Here is a 23,858-nt window from a genome sequence, read left to right on the forward strand (position 1 = left end):
GATATCTAAAGTAATATGCACATGCTACAGTAACATGTTGAGTCAATAAGTAAAAACTAGTTTATAAAAACAGATATGCCCTTAGTTGGTCTAAATCTTGTCTATGTTCTCAGACATAATTTCATGTCGAGAATATCCAAAAAAAACTAAAAAAAACCATAATTTTTTAATACTTGGAAACATGAAGAATACCTACTTGGTTATCAATACCTACATGGTCATCAATTCAACCCAAAAAGTAGCCCCATAGCACCCTTACCGGTTTGGATGCTATATATCAGGTGAAGTTAGCTTTAAATCTAGACTAAGGAGTTCGGTGTAAACCATGCCATTCTTGTAGGAAGCAATCAAAGAGAGAGAGACATTGTCTATGTCATATATATGAAAAGAAGCAGGAGTTTTAAACCCGAATTTGGAAATATGTAATTCCATAAGAATCCAGCACAGAGCCAGTAACCAAATCTATCCAGCATGTATACAACATCACCCAAGCAGACACTATGCTGAGCTATATTTGTTAGTTAAGAAGGAAAATTATCAATTTAAACCAAAAGTAGCCCTATATTAGCAACATAAATGGTTGCTATGCTTTATGCTAGGTAAAGTTAGCATTAGGTCGAGACATATGGTAGCTAATGAGTTTAGTGCAAACCAATGCCAGTCTAGTAGGAAAAGAGTGGTTTCATTAGTATACCAGCAAAGGATTTTCAACAGAAAGGAATCTACACAGCCTATCAACCCAAGGTATCCCTGGAAACAAACTTAGCCCAAGCAGATTGGTACTTTATTTATGAAGGCAGTTTTTCTCGACTGACTCTTTCAGACGAGTAAGAATATCAAACAACCCACTAATCTAATTCACAATAACCTTCTTAGGTCGAGATCCTATTCTGCCTTAGGCAAAGCTGAAAAAAGTGTTTAAAGATTTGAAAGCATAACCATGCCAGCCCATGAGGAAGCAAAAGAATAATCACATATGTAAACCAGCAACTGATACTTTATCAAACCCGAGTCAGCTTAGCATACCATTCCAAAAACTAAAAAAACCAATTTAGTCCACATGCCTTTGAGATGTTTCATATATCATATTTTCACCCATCCAATTCTCAATGAACAATAACAAACAAATATAGTTTCTAGCCCTTGATCGATGCGGTTATTTGCGTCATCATGACAAATCTTATTGATACCAAAATCGCCCATCCAAACCGCAAGCAGACTCATGCCATATGCTTATCACGACACATTTAGACCTATTATGAGTTCCCAATTACCAAGCAAGCAGTATTACTTTCAAACTTAACCCATCAAGCCAAAGAACTCCACCTGAGAAGAAGAAGAAGCTAGAGGGTGGACTTCTAAGAATTGTTGCTTTTCTTTCCCTTTAGCCATAGTATTACACACTCCAAGTACAATCACTTAGGCAACTCTCTCTCACACAACAACAGCTACTAACAGTGTATACACGAGCTTGCTAAGTGAGGGAAACCCTCACCTTCATAAAGGATTTGTGGATTAGGTTGAGAACCTAAAAAAATGGAATACAGCTTCCGCCGCTCACCCTCGGCCAGTCATTTGGTGGAAGATGCTTGCCATAAATGGGCCATGTGCACTGCCAGCAGACATTTTCTAGTATAGTGTAGAATCCTTGACTTCACAGCTCTAGTTCACCGCGCAGCAATGCAATTTCCTTTTTTGACCAAAACACTACAGAGCCATACGATATTGCCAATAATAGTGAGGCCAACCTAGTGAAAAAACCTCAATAAAGACTTTTATGTTTGATTATGAAAAAAAGAGGAACCATGGCCGGCCAAAGGAAATAACATCATGCAATTGTGAGCTAAGCCAACATGATATTTTACATATCTAGACTTTTGTGTGTGTGTGTGTGTGTGTGTGTGTGTGTGTGTGTGCGCGCGCGCCCACCCATACCCAGGCACATACCTAATAAGGTCGTAGACCCATTAGGTATGGGCCTACTTCCTTATTAGATTGCAAAGTAAAACAAGATCTATTCTGGCACCCGGCCAGCTATTTAAGCAAATTTCTTTTGTAATACTAGTAACCAGTTCATTCCGTAGAAACCCATTATTACAAAATATACATATCAGCTTGTTGATTTCTTCAAAAGCGGAAAATTTATCTGTAGAAGAGTATATAATAAGTGACAGAATACTTAAGCAGGTGTTACGTGCATTTTTACTAGGTCTGTTACTTTTCCTTTTAACGAATTCAACAGGATTAAGTGATAGATTATCCCGCTTCCAAAAGAAGCGTGTATTGTATTGTCCAATGTAGTGAGAGTGAAGCTGAATTTTTATGTTTAAAAAGCAGGTTCTTTTAACTATAGTTTTATCATCTACCACTAATATTTCTAGAGAGGTAGGCTCTATCACGAGGCAAGGTGGGTAAATCTCAATCAGGTAGTCTTTGAAGGTCTGATTGTTTATACTCAATAATTCATCCATGAATCTAAACATGTTATTGAAGGCTAAAAGTTGTTTGGCCTCTTCATAATGTTTCATTTTTTAGCACAACCATTTGTATTCAAAAAATAATAAGTATAGATTGCACATTATTGGTGAGCAGGAGAACCCCATAGGTATTCCCATCTTTTGTCTATAAGAGTTTGGCCCCAATTGGATAAAGCAATTCTGCAATATCCAGAATTTTGTCAAAGCACAGCGGTGGATTTTTGATTGAATTTTTTACCCAACAAGGTGTTCTTACCAGTGAGATATTTTCAAACCCTTGTGTTTTTTTGTTGGAAAAAGCTAGGTTGATAATATCTTTGAGCACTCCAAGAAGGCCATTATTTCTTGAGAGAGGAATGTTTTCATAACATTGTGGAATATCAGCTGTGAAGATACAATAGATATTCGTAGGTAAGTTGATAAACACCTCCGATGAATTCCTAGCAAGCCAGAAAGTACAACACTCTATACCACTTAATCTTTTAACATATGTTCTTCTTTTAGCTCAAACATTGCAGACCTCTGCCATGATTAGGTTTAGGCAAGAAGTAACATCTTTTGTAACACAAGAGAAAATACAATTTGAATCATAAAAAATCCATCTGAACTTTTGCTTGTGTTTTTAAAAGGTTGGGAACAACACGGGAAGCTTACTTGAAGTTTCATTGTAACCCATATTGTCCAAATACTTTAGCAAAGCTAAAGCTACATCTTTTAGTGTTTCATTCATCTTTTCAAATTCATTTCCACCCAACCTTACCAGGGCAGCTTCATAAACAAGCTTTTTACAGATAGTTGATATGTTGTTAGCAACTTTATCAAGTCCGACTATAAACCAATCACGAGGCAGCTCATGACAGTCTTGCATGATTTTTGGAGTGACCCAAGTAGTATGCAAACTGAGCCATTTATCTGGTAAAAGACTAACCTTTTGAAAAAAGATTGTTTTCAGTTTTTCAGCAAGATCCTGTAGGATCAGTTGCTCCGGTTGGAACTTTAAGGCTAAGTCAACCAGACAGTCCAGTAGTGCGGATAGTGCCATTCTAGGATTTAGAGGTTCTACAGGTATGTGATTCAAACCCATTCCAAGTAAATCTCAAAGAGAAGAAACTTTAATAATAGCTAGGTTTGTCGTACAGAGATGTACACCAAGTAAATCAAAATCCTTGCAGAAAGCGGTAAGATTTTTGCAATTACACTTTAAAATAGGTTCATGTCTCAAAAATTCATTTGAGTATACAAAGCACTTAGTAGGTTCAGAATATCTCCAGTCAAACAACATGTTATTAATCATAGAATGATTACCATATACTAAATCAAAACATTCAACAAAAATTGATTTTGGTGAAAAGAACTCCAAAATTCTTTTGGTGAAATGACAATGAATGGAATTTGTACTACAATCCCCAGTTTTGCTTGGTAGACAGCGCCTCCCGATCTCATTAACCGCTACATACACAGTCACATTTCCAAAAGATGTTTAATAGGCAACCCGCGACCCCTTCCTCTTGTAAAGCTTCTAGATTTTCCTCTTCCAAAACCGGAGTCAGCAGACTAAGAGGGGGTAAGAAAGGATGTAAACATGGAGTTTGGAGTTAGCAGTGTGTTGGGTCTTTTTTGAAAAGGGGATTCATCATCTTCAAAGTTAGGCTTCAGAAGACCCATAATATTTTTTACCCCTTTGTAAGAACCGTAAGTAGTAAGGAGCATCCCTGATTCATTTGCCCTGAGCTCCTTGAGCATGTCAACCATCAATGTACGAAATTGTATGAAAGAAATTTGTGCCAAAACCAACTCCTTGGCTTGTCCACCTAACCAAGAACAGATGAGAGTAAGATGAAAGGATGTAGGCTTTTTCGGGAATATAGATTCTAGATTGTTGATGGCATACCAAACTACATGGTCGAACCATATAATGCTAGACTCACATGATGCTTTAGGGTCAAGAAATCTGCAAGCGCACTTGAGATACAGTCTGTAAATATTCCAGACTAATTCCACATAAAGACTTGCATTAGAGCTACACTTCTTGGAATCCAAAGAATACATGTTGAACGGAGCTTTAATCAGATCTCCTTTGCACTCCTTTGAGTATCTTCAGTCGAGAGTCCTCCATTGTGGCAACTGGCATATTTGCCAAAAAAACCCAGGTCTCTATTAAGATAGGAGCCATAAAACCTTTATTAGGGAGTAACCAAAGTTTTTGCTCCACCCCTAAGGATTCAACCTCCACTTGTCGTATCGATAAAAAAGGGAAGATTCTAGATACCTTAGGTACTAATTCCAAACGCAAAGTCTCACTTAGAGAACATAAATCTTTTTGAAATTCTTTAACAGCTTCCGCAACTGCAACATCCCTACAAAAAACACTATTGGTAGGTGGGAGAAACGGAATATGCGGGGCCGTGATAACACTCGGGCTGAGCCCACATTGCTTTCTGAGAAGGTTAACAAGTTCAGCACCATCAGACGAGAACTTAGACAAGTCCTCTTTATGAGCTTTAGAGATAGTTGGGATATTCGCAATAATGTCGGCAATAGCTGAGACACCCTCCTTACTATCTTTAACCAAAACAGCCAAAGTTTTGACCCATTTGTCAAATGAGACTGTGTGAAATAGGGAGGTAGAAGGATTACTAGACGAGGCCACAACAAGAGCAGATGCTTCCCCATCTTGAATGCATCTTAGAACCAAAAATGAAGCCCTTGAAAGCGGCTCCATTGGCAAATACAATCCTTGATACAAGGAAATTGCCTGAGGGAGGCGTAGTTAGAAATGTCCCAGAAATTTGAAAGGAAATATTATAAAAGGCAAAATCTAGAACAAGTTATAATGCTAAGGATATAATATAATATTTTGGTAGCCACCTCAACCTTCAACCGGTCAGAAAACATTCATAATGACCGTGTGAGACTAACCCCTCCTAGTTCAGACTGAATGTATCACTGAACAACCTGACCTAGCACAATACTGCGAGCTTGTTGGTCATGACCCAGTGGTAAGACTATATCTAAGTGCAAATTGTGTGTGTTACAGTTATTTACATATATTACCCACAAATGAACATATACATGTTCAAAGACCAAGTACCCAGATAAATACAAGGTTTATTATACAAAACAAACTTAGATAGCATGTTTTTTGTATAAATGGATAACACCAGGTTGGTACAAGTCACCATCCAAAGGGTAGAGACTCCTTTACAAACTGCGAACCAATAGCTAATCTTCCGAACAGTAAAGCAACCAAAAAGCTGAACCAAAGAGAGTAGCCCTCACTTGCATCCGTAGAAACAACATAATATTCTGTTAGCATTGGCTCTGTATGCAGGTGATATACGAGCATCCTAGTTGTTATCCATGTCACAAAGGTACAACTTTTTTTGTGCAAGTAAACTTATCATTAAAGATAAACTTAAAGAGACTTTAGTAGCCAATTACAACATCATAAAAAACTTCAACAGCCTACAAACTGCCAATGATGGTCATTTTATGTTAATCATCTTTATAATTTATCTCCTTATTCTAGCAGGTTGTATTAAGATAGGCTCTCTTCCTTGACCATGCCATGTTCTTTGCCGCAAAGGAGGCTACATATTCTACACTAGTTGCCTTAAGCTTTTTCGAGATATGTGCTCTCTTGGTCGGATTGACTATAGTACTCATCCGAGCAGTCATCCTATACCTTGGTATAACCTGATAACAATAGAAAATATCATTTTTGGCGTTATTAGCACCAAAATTGTCATTACGAACTCTTGTATATAAGAAAACCCTGACATTTTTCCCATAATCATGAGCGACATCAGCCACCAAATGGCTGGATTCCATTAAAATTTTACAAAAAACCGAGAGTCTATCTACTACGACGATATCTAAAGTAATCTACACATGCTACAGTAACATGCCGAGTCAATAAGTAAAATCTAGTTTATAAAAACATATATGCCCTTAGTTGGTCTAAATCTTGTCTATGTTCCTAGACATATTGTCATGTCGAGAATATCCAAAAAACTGAAAAAAACCATGAGTTTTTATACTTGGAAACAGGAAGAATACCTACCTGGTTATCAATTTAACCCAAAAAGTAGCCCCATATCAACACCATAACCGGTTTCGATGTCGTATACTAGGTGAAGTTAGCTTTAGATCTAATCTAAGGAGTTCAGTGTAAACCATGCCATTCTAGTAGGAAGCAAACAAAGAGAGAGAGAGACATTGTCTATGTCATATATATGAAAAAAACCACGAGTTTTATACCCGAATTCGAAAATATCTTATTCCATAAGAATCCAACAAACAGCCAGTAACCAAATCTATCCAGCATGTATACATCATCAGCCAAGAAGGCACTATGCTGAGCTATATCTGTAGTTAAGAAGGAAAATTATCAATCCAAACCAAAAGCAACCCTATATCAGCAACATAAATGGTTGTTATACTTTATGCTAGGTAAAGTTAGCATTACGTCGAGACATATGGTAGCTAATGAGTTTAGTGCAAACCAATGCCAGTCTAGTAGGAAAAGAGTAGTTTCATTAGTATACCAGAAAAGGATATTCAATAGAAATGATTCTACACAGCCTATCAACCCAAGGTATCCCTGGAAACAAACTTAGCCCAAGAAAATCATTACTTTATTCATGAAGGTAGTTTTTTCTTGACTGACAAGTCCCCATGCCTAATTCTCAAGATTCACAACAATTCTTTTTCGTGCAGTTTGCCCGTGCAGCTGCAAGCCGGGCCTTCCAAACCCTGGCTATATTTTGCAGATCATCAAGATGGAGGGTACTTTGGAATCTTGCCGACGTGATGAGCACTCTCAAAGAAAACCTTCCCCAAAAAAAAAGACCTTAAGAGGTAGCGGTAGGTGGATTTGTGCAGGCGCAGATCCGCCTGTGGGAATGCAATGCAATGGAGGTTAAATGGCTGAGGCTTGTGGGTAGCTTTGGGGGTGGTTTGGATGGGCGAAGAGGCAAGGGACCATGAGATACACGTGTAGCAGGGGCAAGAGGTTGAACATCATTAGGAGGAAAAGCCGCGAGGGTGAAAACAAGTGGCGGGCTGGAAGGAGTGTGAGCAAGTGGATGTCGGAGGCGAGCCTGTGAGTTTGGACAGAGAGTGGAGGTCGTGGTTGAAGAGGTTTCGTAGTTCAAAGAGACGATGTAGGCCAGTTCAGTTTGGACATATGGGTCTGGGGAACCAAGTGTGAGATGGGCTCAAGCGGAGGCGAAACAGGGGAATGTGGACAGATGGTATAGACGGGCTTACATTCGCAGAGGAGAAGAAAGGTTCAAAGAAAAATAAAACCTTATCTTAAGTGTTACAGTCAATGCACTCAAAGAAGGCTAAGCTATTGCCCACTGAATATAGTGCCTTCTGCTATGGGGGTGCCGACCTCGAGATGCCCATTATCATGTGCAGTTAGGAAGCACGATACATAACGTGGGTTAGTTAACAAGGAGCCAAGAAGACATAATTACTGACGGAAGCGGCTTGAGAGAGAGAGAGAGAGAGAGAGAGAGAGAGAGAGAGAGAGAGAGAGAGAGAGAGAGAGAGAGAGAGAGAGAGAGAGAGAGAGAGAGAGAGAGAGAGAGAGAGAGAGAGAGAGAGAGAGAGAGATTGATCAGAGGACATAAAACATAAAGTTACATCTGCGTGTTTTTGTATGGCAGGGAGGATATATATTCATAGCAGTGCACGTTCCAATTGCACAAGCGTGACTCCAGCTCGACAACACTGCAAGTAGCATGTCCCCATGACTAATTCTAAAAATTCACAACAATGCTTTTCCGCGCAGTTTACCTGTGCAGCAGTAAGACGAGCCTTCCAAACCCTGGCTATATTTCGCAGATCATCAAGTTGGAGGGTACTTTGGAAGCTTGCCGACGTGGTGAGCACTCTCAAAGAAAACCTTCTCCCAAAAAAAAAGACCTTAAGAGGTAGCGACGGGTGGATTTGTGCAGGCGCAGACCCGCCTGTGGGAATGCAATGCAATGGAGGTTAAATGGCGGAGTCTTGTGGGTAGCTTTGGGGGTGGTTTGGATGGGCGAAGAGGCAAAGGACCAGGAGATACACGTGTAGCAGGGGTGAGAGGTTGAACATCGTTAGGAGGCAAAGCCGCGAGGGTGAAAACAAGTGGCGGGCTGGAGGGAGTGTGAGCAGGTGGATGTCGGAGGCGAGCCTGTGAGACTGGACAGAGAGTGGAGGTCGTGGTTGAAGAGGTTTCGTAGGTCAAAGAGACGATGTAGGCCTATTCAATTTGGGCAGATGGGCATGCGCAACCAGGCATGAGATGGGCTCAAGCGGAGGCAAAATAGGGGAATGTGCACAGATGGTGGAGACGGGCTTACATTCAGAGAGGAGAAGAAAGGTTCAAGAAAAATAAAACCTTATCTTAAACGTTACAGTCAATGCACTCAAAGAAGGCTAAGCTATTGTCCATTGAATATAGTGCCTTCTGCTATGGGGACGCCGACCTCTAGATGCCCATTATCATGTGCAGTTAGGAAGCACGATATATGATGCGGGTTAGTTAACAAGGAGGCAAGAAGCAATAATTGTTGACGTAAACGGCTTACGAGAGAGAGAGAGATACCGATCAGAGGACATAGAACATAAAGTTACATTTGCGTGTTTTGTGTATGGCAGGGAGGATATATATTCACAACACTGCACGTTCCAATTGCACAAGCGCAACTGCAACTAGGCTCCAACTTGACAACACTGCAAGGTCCGTTATCTGCATCCAATTTCCCATGCGCATGCGTTTGCTTGGCGCAACACATAAAAGTTACGGGGGCAGGGCATAGCTTCCGTTTCTTATAATTTTTTGGAGAGGCTTCCGTTTCTCCACCATACTTTTGTATTGCACTATATACTTTGCACTTTCAGTCTGTGACGTTTCATTGGAAGACGATATGTTTAACTATTCACATTTCTTTTTTGTAGCTTGAATCAAATATCTGCCTGTAGATTGGACAATCAAAAAGCAATAGTATAACATTGTAGGTTAGTAAAGCACCTCATTTATTGTTACAATTAATTCATGCTTTATCTATTTGCTTGTTTTATAATTTTTCACATTACTTCCTTTGCTTCGATTTATTTGGATCTCGTTTTCAGAACTATACAATCGATGTAGATCAACATCTGCACATGTTAGTTACACACGCAACTCTTTACACACGGTTTCTAGCCAATGCATGTGATGTATTACAGTAGTGGATACACAAGTAGTGAATGCATGTGGTGTATTGCAATGGTGAATTGACCTTGTGCATCTTTACTTTAGCTCTAAATAAGTGATATCATACTACGTGTCTAAATAATTGATATCATACTATATATGTCCTCATTTCTCCCGTACTAAGTATCAGTATGAAGTTCTCAAGACCTATAAAATTACAGTCCAAGCATCAATAAGCTAGGGATCAAACTACAACAAACTTGAAACTAGCTTATCATCCATATACTAGGTCATAGTTTGAAATTACTACTTTGTATAAAGATTGGAGCATGCATGTGACATCTTTGCTCACAATCTAGAAATATGTCCCTCCTGCACAACGACATACCTCACATATATAGCGATAAACGAGGTCAACAAACAAATGAAATAGACACTCCTGCTGCTCTCACTTCTGTATTATCGTTGGGTGCTTTGCCATCGGAGCGGCAACAACAAGACTTAACAGCATTGCATCTACAATCCATTACTAGTTCAAGATACCAACCACGAATCAACAATATCCCCTCTCTATTCATGAGACCGATGAGTGATATTTGGACATAAAAGAGGCAGATATTATAATTATAGACAAGCTATCTATGTTTACTGGCCCAACGACTTTCAACGTTATCGTGAGACAAAATGTCAACGTAACAAGCAGTACATTGGCAGATCCCTTCAACAACAAATGTGCTCTCTTGCTCGGTGATCTTATCCAACTACCCCCAGTTTGTAGTCACGCATGGGAGCTTTGTAACACGTGCCATATCACAAGCTCGGTCCACTGGCTACTTGTGCAACTTTATACAAGATGTCATGCTTTGTAAGACAGGCAATGGACCGTGAATTTCTTCAATTCTTGACCATTATTTGTGAAAGAAAACTAACCGTAGATGAGATCAATTGTATTTTGGGTGCATGTATTATAGATGAATCAAACTGACATTACAAAAGTTGAATGAAGATGAACGTGGGTAGCATAAATGTCCTTCTGGCTCCTAGAACCTAAGTTCAATGAGCTGGATTCGATCGCAATTGGCATGCGTTGCATGATCACAGAAAACAGTGACTTGACAATTGGTGCGGCAAATTGTGCAACATGCATTATCGATGCCATAATACAAAACACAAAACGTGAATTTACATGTATCAATGTTCTCATTCATTATACCAGAAATAACTAGAAAAGAAGAAATGTAAAACACAAATAACTACAAAAGAAGAAAGGCAAAATACACTCGACATCTACCTTCAAAAATGCGAGCCGACATTTTGTGCTACCAAACCATTCGATGTTTTTTTTAAGAAATACTTTTCATTTTCAAGAATTTACATGCAACACATATACTAGAAAAAACATTCATTAGCAGACATAGTAGTACAACCTCGCTTGGATATAATCTCAACTATAACCATCCCTATAAACTTTAATAGTTGACACACTTAACTTTGTTTCCTCCCATAAACATTATAACATTTTTCAAATGTATATCCTTTTCATGCAGTGCTGCCCTTGCCAAATTAGTCATGGTCTTGTTCCCTTGGGTGCTAGATGCTAAATGTCAATTTGGATATGTCCTCTTATATTCTATAGATGTTATATAGCAAGGCCCACAAAGCAAAATTAGTTTAAAGAACCATCTACGTTACTCACTTTGTAGGAAAATTCGCTCTTTATTGGTATGCGAGATGCAAGTGATGGCGACGAGGTCGAGCTGAGAGTTATCGCGGGTTGAGAACTGCTAGCACAAAGGCGTTGAGACTCGAGAGAAGACTAATCTTATGCAGATTATCCATTAGGGTTTGCAGTCGACGACGTTTTGTACATCCAGAGCTCATTGTTGTGCATTGTGAACGCTCTGGGGACTCTAGTTCTCGGATCTCCCATCTACGGGGCAGTGCTTGAAAAAAACTTTTTTCTAAAAACTTGTCAAACCTGCATATGCGAAACAATAGAGGTAAATTGACAAAATTTGACACCAAATTACACTAATTTTTTCAAAATTTTGTAGGTTTTCTCACCTTCAAATATAAAATTTAGAGGAAAATTTCAAAATTTGTAAGTGAGATTACACTAAACCTAGGTTTTTTTCGAGCACTACTACGGGGTTCCTTGAAGCCACATATACGCCAGCTCGCTACTTGACACTAATCGTCCTTTTGGATTGCCAGATAATAATCGCCCAGATTGTAGGAAATTAATCACGCTCATAGTACGTAGTACATGCTACGATTTTTGTAAAAAATAGGACGAGGAGAACCAGGTGAGATTCTCCTCCTGAATCTCAGTTTTTTTTCTAGAACCTGCAGTGGGCAGTTGATCCGCTCTCTTTTTACACGAACCCGTAGAGCGCGTGCTTCCTCGTGCGAAGTTGCAGTCCCAGGTAGAGCATCAACCGGGGGAATGCCACATGGGGAGAGAGAGAGAGAGAGAGAGAGAGAGAGAGAGAGAGAGAGAGAGAGAGAGAGAGAGAGAGAGAGATTCTTTTGGCTCAACCTTGATGGTAGGCGGTCATTTGCATCCTGCGAGCATTGCGAAGGAGAAGGGTAAGATGCAACTATGCCTTGCAAGCCATAGTGGAGAGGAGAGAAATAGACTTGAAGTTGAGAGAGAGATAGTTTTCATTATCATCCTCGGAAGTCAAATATGACTTATGGGACCAAGAAAAAATACATGGCTCGACCTCTTAGTAGAGGAGTACATGGAGAATCACGATTAGTGTGGATACAACAAAATTGTGACATATGTCACTAAGGGGAGGGGCGGAGAAGAAGCAGGTGGCTTGGGAGTTTTTGAGCCCAAAATTCCTCAATGCTGGCCTTGCTACCTCAGTAGACTGCCCATTTGTCGGCTGCTCGTGCTTCTCAAACCTTTTGGAGTTCTTGTTTCTTAACTTTGAGTTGTAGGCGGGGGTCAAGGCTTCACTTATCCATATACTTTTGTGCCCTTGAGAAGTCGTGCTTGTTGTAGAAGTGTATGCGCGCCTCTTTAGTCTTGAAGACCAGGATGCCTTGGTTGGTGTGGTTGTTGTTGTAAACCTTCTCTATTGTGTTGGGATCGAACTCAGTTGGATGAATGGCTTGGTTGAGTTTGACTAGTGTCAAGGCATAGTTGTCGCTCTCTCCCAACCAAGTAGAGGGCAAGCCACCGATTCGGACAGAAAGTGCTAGTCCCTCCTGTCGACAACTTTCTTGCATGCACTCTTTTGCTTTGGAGGAGACGACGATGGTTGCTTCTTGAACTTCGGTGGCAAGGTTGGCCATGCTTGCGGTGAGGATATGCTCGACTTCCTTTGCTTTGGCAAGAAGGTGTTCGTTATCGGCTTGCTTTTGAGACTCCAAGGAGGAGAGGCATGTCTCAAGGACTGCAAGAAGAGCCTTAAGCTGAGCGTTTTCATCCTTGAGTTCTTGAATTTGAGAATGAAGGCGGTCCATCGGGTCAACTCGAGGGGTGGGCATGAAAAGACATGTCTGCTTGATCAGGGAGAGAGAGCATCGTAGCTTGGAGAATCTCGCTTCACAGGGAAGGGCCTCGAACGTCAAATGGGCTGATTCCGTTTAAGGAAGTTCCCCGTGGAAACCTACCCCTGTTAGGGTATGCTCACTCGAGACTGTCTTTCCTGTGGGAAGGGGTGCCCGTGTTTAGGGATGAAGGAGCATTTTACTGACTGTGGAAACGAGGTCTTTTTCACTTAGTGAAAGGGTTGAGCTAATGAGGAGCCAAGGCGGGCAGGGCCATCAAAAGTCGATGGGTTGCAGCAGCTGAGATGCAGAGTCGTTAGTTGGAGCAGAAGACGTACAATTGCTTAGCTGAGTATGACCTGGGAGAGGGGAAACGAGGGCGAAGCTAGGATGATGTAGGCTCTCTCGCAAGGCTGTCCCTTGCCCTAGGGAGGCCGGGGGGGAGAGAGAGAGAGAGAGAGAGAGAGAGAGAGAGAGGAGGCGGAGCTCTGCCTGCGTCTAGGCTAGGCCTCCTTCACTCTCGTCTTTGCAGTGTAGGCTCCATGTGCAAGAGATGGAGGCAAGCATGGAGGAGGCTACGGCACGCTGTCGATGTCTGTGTTTTGGTGGGGAGATTCAAGGAATGCCATCATCCTCTTCGGTCTCATACTCGAGCTGTAGGGGAGCTTTGCACCTTGACAACTTGTGCCTCGGGGTGGAGTGCAAGAAAGATTTCAACTTAGATTTCAGAACCAACAGGGGGTGGGGGCGATGAGCATGCAGGCGGGCAAGCTTGCCAATTGGATTTTCACTTTGTCTTTGGGGGTGGGGGAATATTCAACACAAACTATTGGGTTTATGAGATGTACATACAGTAGGGAGTAATTTGGAATAGTAGGCAAAATAGTCGCGCTCTCACTCACTGATGTAGTTATCGCGATTATTTACTCCAACCTTGCTTTAAGGGGGGGTTCCCACCGGCATGAACCTCGACAGTGCTACGTTTGATGGTTGTACAAGGAGGGTCTTGATCCTTTTGGTAGGGGTTCTCCATCCAGCACGAGTGCAGATTTTGTATTCGTAGGCAGAGGGCAAGAAAAGAGAAAATGAAACCTATGCAAATGCCTCCAATCCTAAAAAAGTTTTAAAACCATCTTCCTTTGGCGTTTGTACCCTGGTGGAGGAAATTTTTCACGGGGTGCTCATGTTCAACCAAAATAAAGTTGAGGATGGGTACGTGATGCACGTTGAGTTCAGTCCAGAGTTAACGATATAGAGCTTGGAGGCTTATTGTGCTCACTTGGTGGTGCTATGGAGCATCCCAGTCGGTTAAGGGTGGCCAACCCGTCATATGGACCATGGGAATAGCCCCTAAGGGCTTCATGTCACACGAGTTGCAACGCCTGCTACTACAAATGTCACATAGTGCGGAATCCCTCCCAGTATGTACCAACGATTTTGGAAAATAAAAAGAGATAGAGAATCAACACAGATTCTCTTGGAGTCTGCATGGGTCAAAGCGATCCCTTCACTAATACATTTGTGGCCTCTGGAGTCTGCATGGCTCAAACTGCTATCTCAAACGAGCTTTTCTTTTCTCTCTCTGCATAGAGCAGGTGGGCGGGGATATCGCCACTCAGGGTGTGTGTGTGTGTGTGTGTGTGTATGCACGCGCATGCGCAAGTCAAGAGCTAGCTTGGCCTACAGAGACCTCTCTCTCTCTCTCTCTCTCTCTCTCTCTCTCCCCGTCAGATTTGCAGGGCCAAGGGATGCGTCTGTGTTGGCCATGGACAGAGAGAGAGAAAGGAAGGAATTAGGGATTGGTGGAGGTCGGTACTAAGGATCGAGGAGACGGGCGTAGAGGAAGGTGGATGGGGGGGATTAGGGTGAGGGGACCATGGGAATGTGGAGGAAGATTCTATAGAATCTTCCAATAAATGAATTTCTTTTGGGACTTACCACATACTCACATTTTAAAATGAGACTTCAGCTTGCTGATGTCATTTCCACCCGGGATAAAAGACAGTGCCAGCGGCAGTTTTCGTTTCTCCCATCAGGCAAGCCCTGAAGCCCAAGGCCGATGACGAGCAGCAGTTTCTTCGTCAAAATCGCGAAGAGGTTCTCGAGTGCAAGAAAAGGAGACGCTACACCTGCGCAACACACTAGCACGAAGCAGGCCCACCATTCAGAGGAGGAGGTTGTTAGCATCTCTGATGGTACTCTCCGACTGGCTCGCTCTGTCCCTTCCGAGCTTGATTTCGAAACCATTCCCATCTCTGATGATGGGCCCTGCTTTCATTCTCATCTCTGTTCTGAAGGCTTAGAAGAAGGTAAAAGAGAGAGAGAGAGAGAGAGAGAGAGAGAGAGAGAGAGAGAGAGAGAGAGAGAGAGGTGTTTCTTCCTTTTTTTGTGTTCTACATGTGTACACATAGATGTTTGGTGCACGTTTGCACACATTGTGTCTTTTGAGGGTGGGATAGTCACGTCACAGAAGAAGCTTCCATGCATACAGAAATATATGCACAGGGATAGAATTTAGATATTGATTTTGCATGCATACGGAAATGTATGTGTAGGGATGGCTTTTAGCTATTGATTTTGCCATGTGTTTGGTGCAGGTTGGAAGTGCACTGCGGCTGAAAACAGCAGCAATTCCCTTCACAGTCGCTCCGCATCATTGAAAGACCTTGCTTGTATTTGTGGGCAAGATGCACAAGGGAGGCCAATCGGTATGCTCTCTTGCTTTTCTCAACGATTTTGCTGATAAATAGTGGCTGGACAGTCAAATAATAGGAAAGAAAATTCTTCAATTTTATGTTTATAATGAGAGATGCATGGGAGTGCCGCTTGATAACTTTGTGGATTGAATTAGAAGAATGTTATGTCAGACTGTCAAAACCGTGGTTGCCACGATTTGAGGACCTTCATGTGCATGTGCTTGTTGTAGCGTGCAATCTCTTCTCAATCCAAGATATACTCTTCTTTTAGATTAAGTGTTCGTAGAATATTCCGTCTTTAGTGCTCTAGTTTACCACCTGTTGACGCATGAGGAATAGCCTATTCTGACTTAATATTAAATCTCCTTTGCAATGTTCTAGTCAAAACAATTATAAAGATTCGTTTTTGATGGTCGAAAGGATATTGCCTTTGCAATGCTCTAATCATCCATCTAACGACGCATCTAAATTACTCATGCTGTATATTTTGTTTATGATACTCTGATCATTCAACGCATGACATATCCGAAGTATCTGTGCCAATCCCAATGATCCATGAAATTAATTGATAACTCTATGGATGCATCTAAATTACTCATAACGAATATTTTGTTTATGATACTCTAACCATTCAATGGATGACATATCCAAAGTACCTGTTCCAATCCAATGATCCATGAAATTAATTGATAACTTTAATTTGCAAGTTTGGTAATCTCCTGCTTTGAGAATCTACATCCGATAATCTTGCGCATCGGTGCTAGAAATATGAATGGGGTAGGGCATTGCAAACTTCTCCTTAAATCGGGCTGTGCCAGCAATCTTGTAGATCATTGATGTGGCTTGAGGCTGGTCGAATGCTCGCTTTCTCTTATAGATAAGGAGAAAGGTGGTGAAGCAGCAACAACAACAACAAGAAGACGGATGTTGAAAGACAAGCTTTGATAGGTGAGCGGCACTGCAACAATTGTGGATAAAAAGGCCATTATTGGTGGAAGTGTCCAAAGCGAGTTGGTGAGGCTTCTCCTTCTTCGGTTGTAGTACAGGCACAAGCCTTTGTCCATGTGGAGATGATACCTTCAACGACTTTGTTGGAGCAACTCTTGCGGCTTGAGTTGGATCCTTGATCGTGGTTCTTAACAACACATGCTTTGAAGAATCTGCCATACAAACTCTGGTGACATTGTGGTTTCATTTTCATTGGTGACAAATCGGTGTGTCTTGCTCGTAGTGTCACAAAGTGATGAAATTTAAGCGTTGAAGATGACATTTCTTGATTCTATCGAGTACTTGCAGTTCCTTCTCGATGAACTTGTGACATCCTCTCGAAGCATCCTCAATAGAATCTACCTATTCTAACCTTGGAGCGTTTCGAGAAACGACCTCCCAAAAAGGCGATGTCAAATTGCTCTATATATCAAGGGCTCGATGGGTGTCCTGATAGCCTTAAAAAACGTGTCAAACTTGACTACTTGACCCCATCCTTGAACTCCTTGGTCTTCTCTCTCTTTTTCACACTATTTGAATTGTCTGAAAGGAAGGGTGGCATCTTATATTTAAGGAAACGCAGAGACATGGTCGTCTACTCTGTTGTTGCATAGAGAAGCAACTAAGAAGTTGTCACAAGACAGGCACCACGTGCCAATAGAAAAGAACAGACTGAACAGACCTTTAGCACTTCAATAACAACTGAACTGAAAGAGAGAGAGACGACATGCGACACGGAGTGGCAAAATTCCACCCCAGAGAGTATTGGCTCCAAACCTTGGCGCCCCTTTCGGTATTTCTTTATATTGCATCAACACAATACAAGCCGGTACTCCACCTCTGCACCTTTGTACTGAAGCATGCCAGAGAATGAGCCCTAACCCCATATTTAAAGGCCCTAGGCCCCTAAAAGCAATTTACATGAAAAAAAGCCTTCAAAACTCAAAAGCTTATGGGTCAAAAGCAATGCCAAAAGCTGCCAGCGTAATTTACGGAAATCCGTACAGCCTGCCACGTCATCAGCCATCGTAATTTTCAAAACTTCCGTACAGCTGCCATGCCATCAACTTTGCGTGAGTGTATGTGAGTCCTGCTTTATTTTAATCCCTTTATGTCACCGGGGCCCCATCAGACGGGGTCCCCATAAGTTGGTAGGACTTCTTTTTCTTCTGCTACTAGTTCTTCTTAGGGTTTAGGTCCCTTGGCCGACATCTGCAAGTTGACTTCCTTGTTCAGGGCTTTGACACGTCAGCAGTTTGTGACATCTCCCCTTCTTGAAAGAGAGTAATCGTTACTCTCCGCGATTACAACATATCTGCAAAACAACTCAAGTTAGCTTTAAAATTTCCGAGGGTCATTCCGAGGAACAATCAGTTTGCTCTTTTTGTTAAGGATTTAGCTTCTCCTTTTGGCTCTTTTGATCAAGGAGTTGGCTTCTCCTTTCGTCCAGATTGGAACTCTTGATATTCCGGCGCAGTAAAACCAGCCATCACACCCAGACCGTACTGATCCTCCACGAATGTCTTGATGCACTAAAAACTTGAAACAATCTGGATCCTTCTCTTGCAAGTGATCTTAATGGCTTATGCCCTGTAAGACATGAGCGGTGAAGATGGGAGCGCACCCGATGCGCGATGAAGTAAGGGTGGGAGTGCCTAATAAGTCCGAATTAGAGGGCGAAGATACCTCAAATAAAATTCCATTAGCTCTCTCTCCTCTTTTGTAGGACCGGTATGCTTTCAGAAAAGCACACACGTGATGCTCTCATACCACTGTCACAAGATGGGCACCGCGTGCCAATAGAAAAGGACAGACTAAACAGACTTTTAGCACTTCAATAACAATTGAACTGAAAGAGAGACGACACGCGACACGGCGTGGCAGAATTCCACCCCAGAGAGTATTGGCCCCAAACCTTGGCGCCCCTTTCGGTATTTCTTTACATTGCATCAACACAGTACAAGCCGGTACTCCACCTCTGCACCTTTGTACTGAAGCATGCCAGAGAATGAGCCCTAACCCCATATTTAAAGGCCCTAGGCCCTTAAATCCAATTTACATGAAAAAAAGCCAAAAGCTTCTAGTCCAAAAGCAATGCCAAAAGCTGCCAGCGTAATTTACGGAAATCCGTACAGCCTGCCACGTCATTAGCCATCGTAATTTTTAAAACTTCCGTACAGTTGCCACGTCATCAGCTTTGTGTGAGTGTGTGTGAGTCTTGCTTTATTTTAATCCCTTTAGGTCACTGGGGCCCCATCGGACGGGGTCCCCATAAGTTGGTAGGACTTCTTCTGCTTCTGCTACTTGTTCTTCTTAGGGTTTAGGCCCCTCGGCCGACATCTGCAAGTTGACTTTCTTCTCTAGGGCTTTGACACGTCAGTAGTTTGTGACAGAAGTGGGTAAAGTTTTAAGAGAATTTTCACTTCCCATGGTTAAGGGAAGAATATGAAGAAGATGTCATCACTGCTCGGCATCATCGAAGAATGAATAAGGAAGACACTTTGGATGACTATTGCGAGAGGTTTGGGGATACCTTTCTGCCAATGTCCTCGTTTTGGAAGATCATTTTGAAGGACTAGATTTAGCGGTTTTGTCGTGGACTGCCAAAAGAGATTTGATAATATTGACTGCAGAAACAGTTGATTCCATTCAGAGACTTATGGGGCATGCCGAGGAAGGTTTTGCTATGCATGCGGGCTCATTGACCTTTCCTACGGACAAGCCAGTGTCCATCTCAATGGGGCAAGCGTCTTTGAATGAAAAGAAAGAACCAAGGAACCAACTTATATTTCATTAGAGAGTTTCGAAGAATTAAGGAAATTAACTGATAATTCATCAGTTGATTCAATCGATAGTTCATTAGAGAGTTTCCTATGAATTGATAATTCATCGGAGAGTTCCGATGTTAGGTGCAGCGGAATGATTGTTTGTGCTTTGCTCAAGATGAGTGCTCCGAACTGTGCTCAAGGTTCCTTTTAGTTCTTATGGAAGGGAGAGCCTTCCGTTCTTAATGGGAAGTGCTATGATCACAAACAAAGTGAATGGACACTGTGCGTGCAAGTGTATGAGATTGAGAGAAAGAGAGAAGAGAGATACGACACCGGAGACGTTGTAAAACCCTCCTCCGAAGGCCCCACTCTCGTCGGCAAGAGTGGTCTACTTTTGATTGCACAAAGTGGTACAATGTGGATGCAATGGACTGATGCAACTTGGGACTATGCCGATGACGACGACGGTGACGACGACGACGACTTTAGGGCTGAAATCTGTGGTCTTCTATCTTGCTGAATTTCGGGACTGTTTTAGTGGTTGAAAATGACTGTTTTGGCTGCGTTTTTATGGGCTGATAATGGGGTGTATCTGCAACCAAGTAAGGCTGAATTGTCTGCTTCTAATGTCTGCTGAAAATGCTGCACATCTGTTGTCGCTAAGGCTGAAAACCAAAAACGCTGAGGCTGATGTGTAGCGTTAGTAAAACGCTAGGCCAAATCTGGGACTGATGCTGAAATCCAAAAACGCTATGGCTGAGGTTAGGTTGGCGATCATGGGGGATCTGCAAACGCTAGGGAACTGAGAATGCTGATGGTGATGCTACAAAAACGCCAGGCTGAATGTAGGTGAGGATGGGGGAACCAAAAACGCCAAGGGGTTGCTGAGGTACTGCGGGTTCTGCTGAGAAGTTGCTTGTTGAGCGGGGAGCTCTTGCTGCCTCTTCTGCTAGAAAGTGCTAACTTGGGTTTGCTTATGTACAAACTTAGCAAAATTGCCCTACCTACTTTTGTTGGAAAGTCACTTAAAAATAATAAGTGAAAAATGTCAAAAATAGGGAAAATAGGCTAAATGCATTGGAAAAATCCCCTAACTGATTCTAATGGATTCTGATGGGAATTCTGATGATCATGCTGTGTGCAACCAGAGGATATGCATCTACACTAAGTGACTGGGCATGCACGGTCTACGAATAGACTCACAAAAGTGCCAAATCACTTCTAATCTAGACTGACTTTACTGACTGAACCCTGATCATGCTGTAGCTTGTCCACAGACACATAGGGTTGGATGGGTCACGTGACATCCAAAGAAGCAAGGGACCAACTGATAGTTCATTAGAGAGTTTCGAAGATTGATATCGAGGTGCTGTCACAAACTGTTGACGTGTCAAGCCACTGAAGATCCTAGCCCAACTTGCCGATCCCGACCGAGGGGCCTAAACCCTAGAAGTAGTAGAAGAAGCAGAAGTTCTCACCAACTAATAGATCCTCACGAAGTGGGGCAAATAAATTAAAGAGTTACCAACTCATAGGACCGTGTCCGATGAGATCTATAATAAAATAAAGCAGGATCCACACACACATATAAAGACCTTGTGTAATTGATGACGTGGTAGGATTATTAAAGTTATGGCATCTCAAGTAAACTGCCCAATGTGATCCTATTATTTATTTTGGCTTTTAGGTATTTCGTTCACTTATTTGTCAAAGTCTAGGTAGGGAAATTTACTGAGGTGGCTATATGAGTGCAGCTAGCCCCCATTGTATTATCATCAATCCATTGCCAAGGTTGGTTGGTTCAGTAGCTCTCTTGGGGTAGATTCCTACAACGTTAAAATTGTCTTCTTCTTCTTCTCTCTCTCTCTCTCTCTCTCTCTCTCTCTCTCTCTCTCTCCAGCGGCCGATGCAATACTTTCTCGAACAACGACCGATGATGGGTATCCTCGGGCATTGATGATGATGATGCTTTTAGTTTTTCACTTTGCTTCATTTTTACTTTGTACCCATACATTGTATTAGATCCATTAAGATTGTATCAGTTTGGTTCTCATAGGTCATTTTGGCCTTTTGAAGACGTTTTAATATAATCATTTCGTTTCATTTCTCTCTCTCTCTCTCTCTCTCTCTCTCTCTCTCTCGTGCATTCTCTCCTTGGTCTCTACGCTTCCGCATCGTCGACTTTGACATGGTATCAGAGCCCTGGTGGAGCATTTGTGGCGCTGAGAAGAACCGTGAAGTGAGCTTTCCCTTTCCCTTTAAGCGGCGGCACTATCCACTACTCTCTCTGCAGATGGCGTTGTAAAACGTTGCATCTTGGAGTTTCTTTGCCGCAAGCCCTGCATTTTGAAACCCCCTCCCCCCTGGTGTTCGTGGAGCTTGTGCTGCTATTTACCGTTGTAAAACGTTGACGATTGGTAGCACCTTCAACGGCACCTGCACCGCCTTGCGTTAGTACTGAAATGTCCTCTGCAGCAGACTCATGCGACGGTGACACTTTCCTTGCGATAGCATTTCGGAACGTTGCCTATTGCTTTGGCGACGTCCCCCCTTGCCGTCCGGCGTTCTGAAACACACCCAAAGGCGCCCTCTTCTCTCTCCGACCTCGCCTTGACAACAACCAGTTCCCCTTGCCGAATTGTCTCATCACAAGTTCAAAATGATCCATTTGCTAACTCTATATTATATAAGTGAGATGTCTTTTGAGTTGGCAAAGCCAAGCTGTTGAACAATTTGAGTTTTGATGAAATTATTAGAGCAACCGTTGTCCACCAAAACATTGATGGAGCGACCATCGAGAGTTCCAAGAAGGCTCAAAACTTGCTTTGAGAGGCTCCAAAACTAGAGAATCACATTGAGCATGCTTCATAAGGATACTCGTATACGTCGAGACACGAATTGTATTGACCACAGATTTTCCTTTGTCCTTAGTAGAAGCAGATTGTTCAGAATTCGATGATATTTTTGCGTTAGAATCTCTTCTCAAATTAAATGGATTTGGTCTATTGGGACACTCATATCATCTTGTACATAATCACCACAAATTGTATATAATCCATTCTTCTTTGATGTCAAAGAAGTTTTTGAAGAAGAGCCTTGCTCAATATTTTAAACGCCGATCTTCAGGAAAATCATGTCCTTTACCTTGATCAAGTGAAGCATTGGAGGGAGATTTGCTTTGAGATTGTTGACCTTAAGAGTAGAACCTTGAAGTTGAACAAGGCACCATTGCTTGCAAACCTGAACTAAGTGTTGCTGCTGACTTAGGCTATAACGTTCTTTTTGATTGTGTTGTGTCAGGTGCAACGGAATTGAAATGGTGAAGATTTACACTTCCACAAATCCTTCTACTTCTTTCCTTGCGTTAGTGATTCCTTTTAGCTTAGATGATGATTTGTCACAAGCTTGGTGTCATGTGACACATCCAACCCTATGTGTCCATGGACAAGCTACAACATGATCAGGGTTCAATTCAATCAAGTCAATCTAGAATAGGAAGTAATCTAGAATAGGAAGTGATCTGGCACTTTGGTGAGTCTGTTCGCAGACCGTGCATGTCAAGACACTTAGATTAGATGCATATCCTCCGGTTGCACACAGCATGATCATCAGCATTACCATTAGAATCCATCAGAATCCATCAGGGGCAGTGCATTAAACCTATTTTCCCTATTTTTGACATTTTTCACTTATTTATTAAGTGACTTTTGTTGGAAACTAGGTAGGGCAATTTTGCTAAGATAATATATAAGCAAACCAGAGTTAGCACTTTCTGGTAGAGGAGGCAACAGGAGCATTGCTCAACAGGCAGATTCTCAAGCAAGACAAGAACCCCTATAGCTTGGCGTTTTCAGGAAGAGGACACCAGCGTTTTTCAGCCATGCACTTGGCGTTTGGCAGCCCTGCCTCTATCGTTTTCAGCCAACCTGCTCAGCGTTTCTGCACCATCAAGATCAACGATTTCCCTGCAGTTTGACAACGTTTTTACTGCAGCTTGACAATGTTTTTTCAGCAGCATCATATCAGCATTTTGCATCAGCCATTGATGCTCTGAAGCTTGCAGATTCAGCCCTAAGAAGAAGGCGATTTGGTCCTTTTGCTGCAGATCTCTGCCGCATCGTTCCAATCGAGAAGAAGAACCTCAGAAAGCTCTAGTGTTTTGCATCATCTGCAATCAGCCAGCGTTTTCAGTATTCAGCCCATTAGCCTCGATGTACCGTCCTTTCCCGTAGCAGAT

General features: G+C 42.1%; 1 protein-coding gene across 3 annotated transcripts in view; it reads left to right on the plus strand.

Moving 5' to 3' along the window:
* Nucleotides 1-15,154: 15,154 nt before the first annotated feature.
* The window catches only part of LOC147465476 (uncharacterized), a 33,859-nt gene continuing 25,155 nt past the window's right edge, over nucleotides 15,155-23,858 (plus strand). For all 3 annotated transcript variants that reach the window (XM_086511722.1, XM_086511717.1, XM_086511727.1), the window contains exons 1-2: nucleotides 15,155-15,479; nucleotides 15,768-15,878. In XM_086511722.1, coding sequence (XP_086367848.1) covers nucleotides 15,230-15,479; nucleotides 15,768-15,878 — 361 coding nt within the window. In that variant the 5' untranslated portion in view covers nucleotides 15,155-15,229. The remainder of the gene's footprint in view (nucleotides 15,480-15,767; nucleotides 15,879-23,858) is intronic.

This window comes from Adiantum capillus-veneris, chromosome 1 (assembly GCF_014529385.1).
Source record: "Adiantum capillus-veneris isolate H3 chromosome 1, ASM1452938v2, whole genome shotgun sequence".
NCBI lineage: Eukaryota > Viridiplantae > Streptophyta > Polypodiopsida > Polypodiales > Pteridaceae > Adiantum > Adiantum capillus-veneris.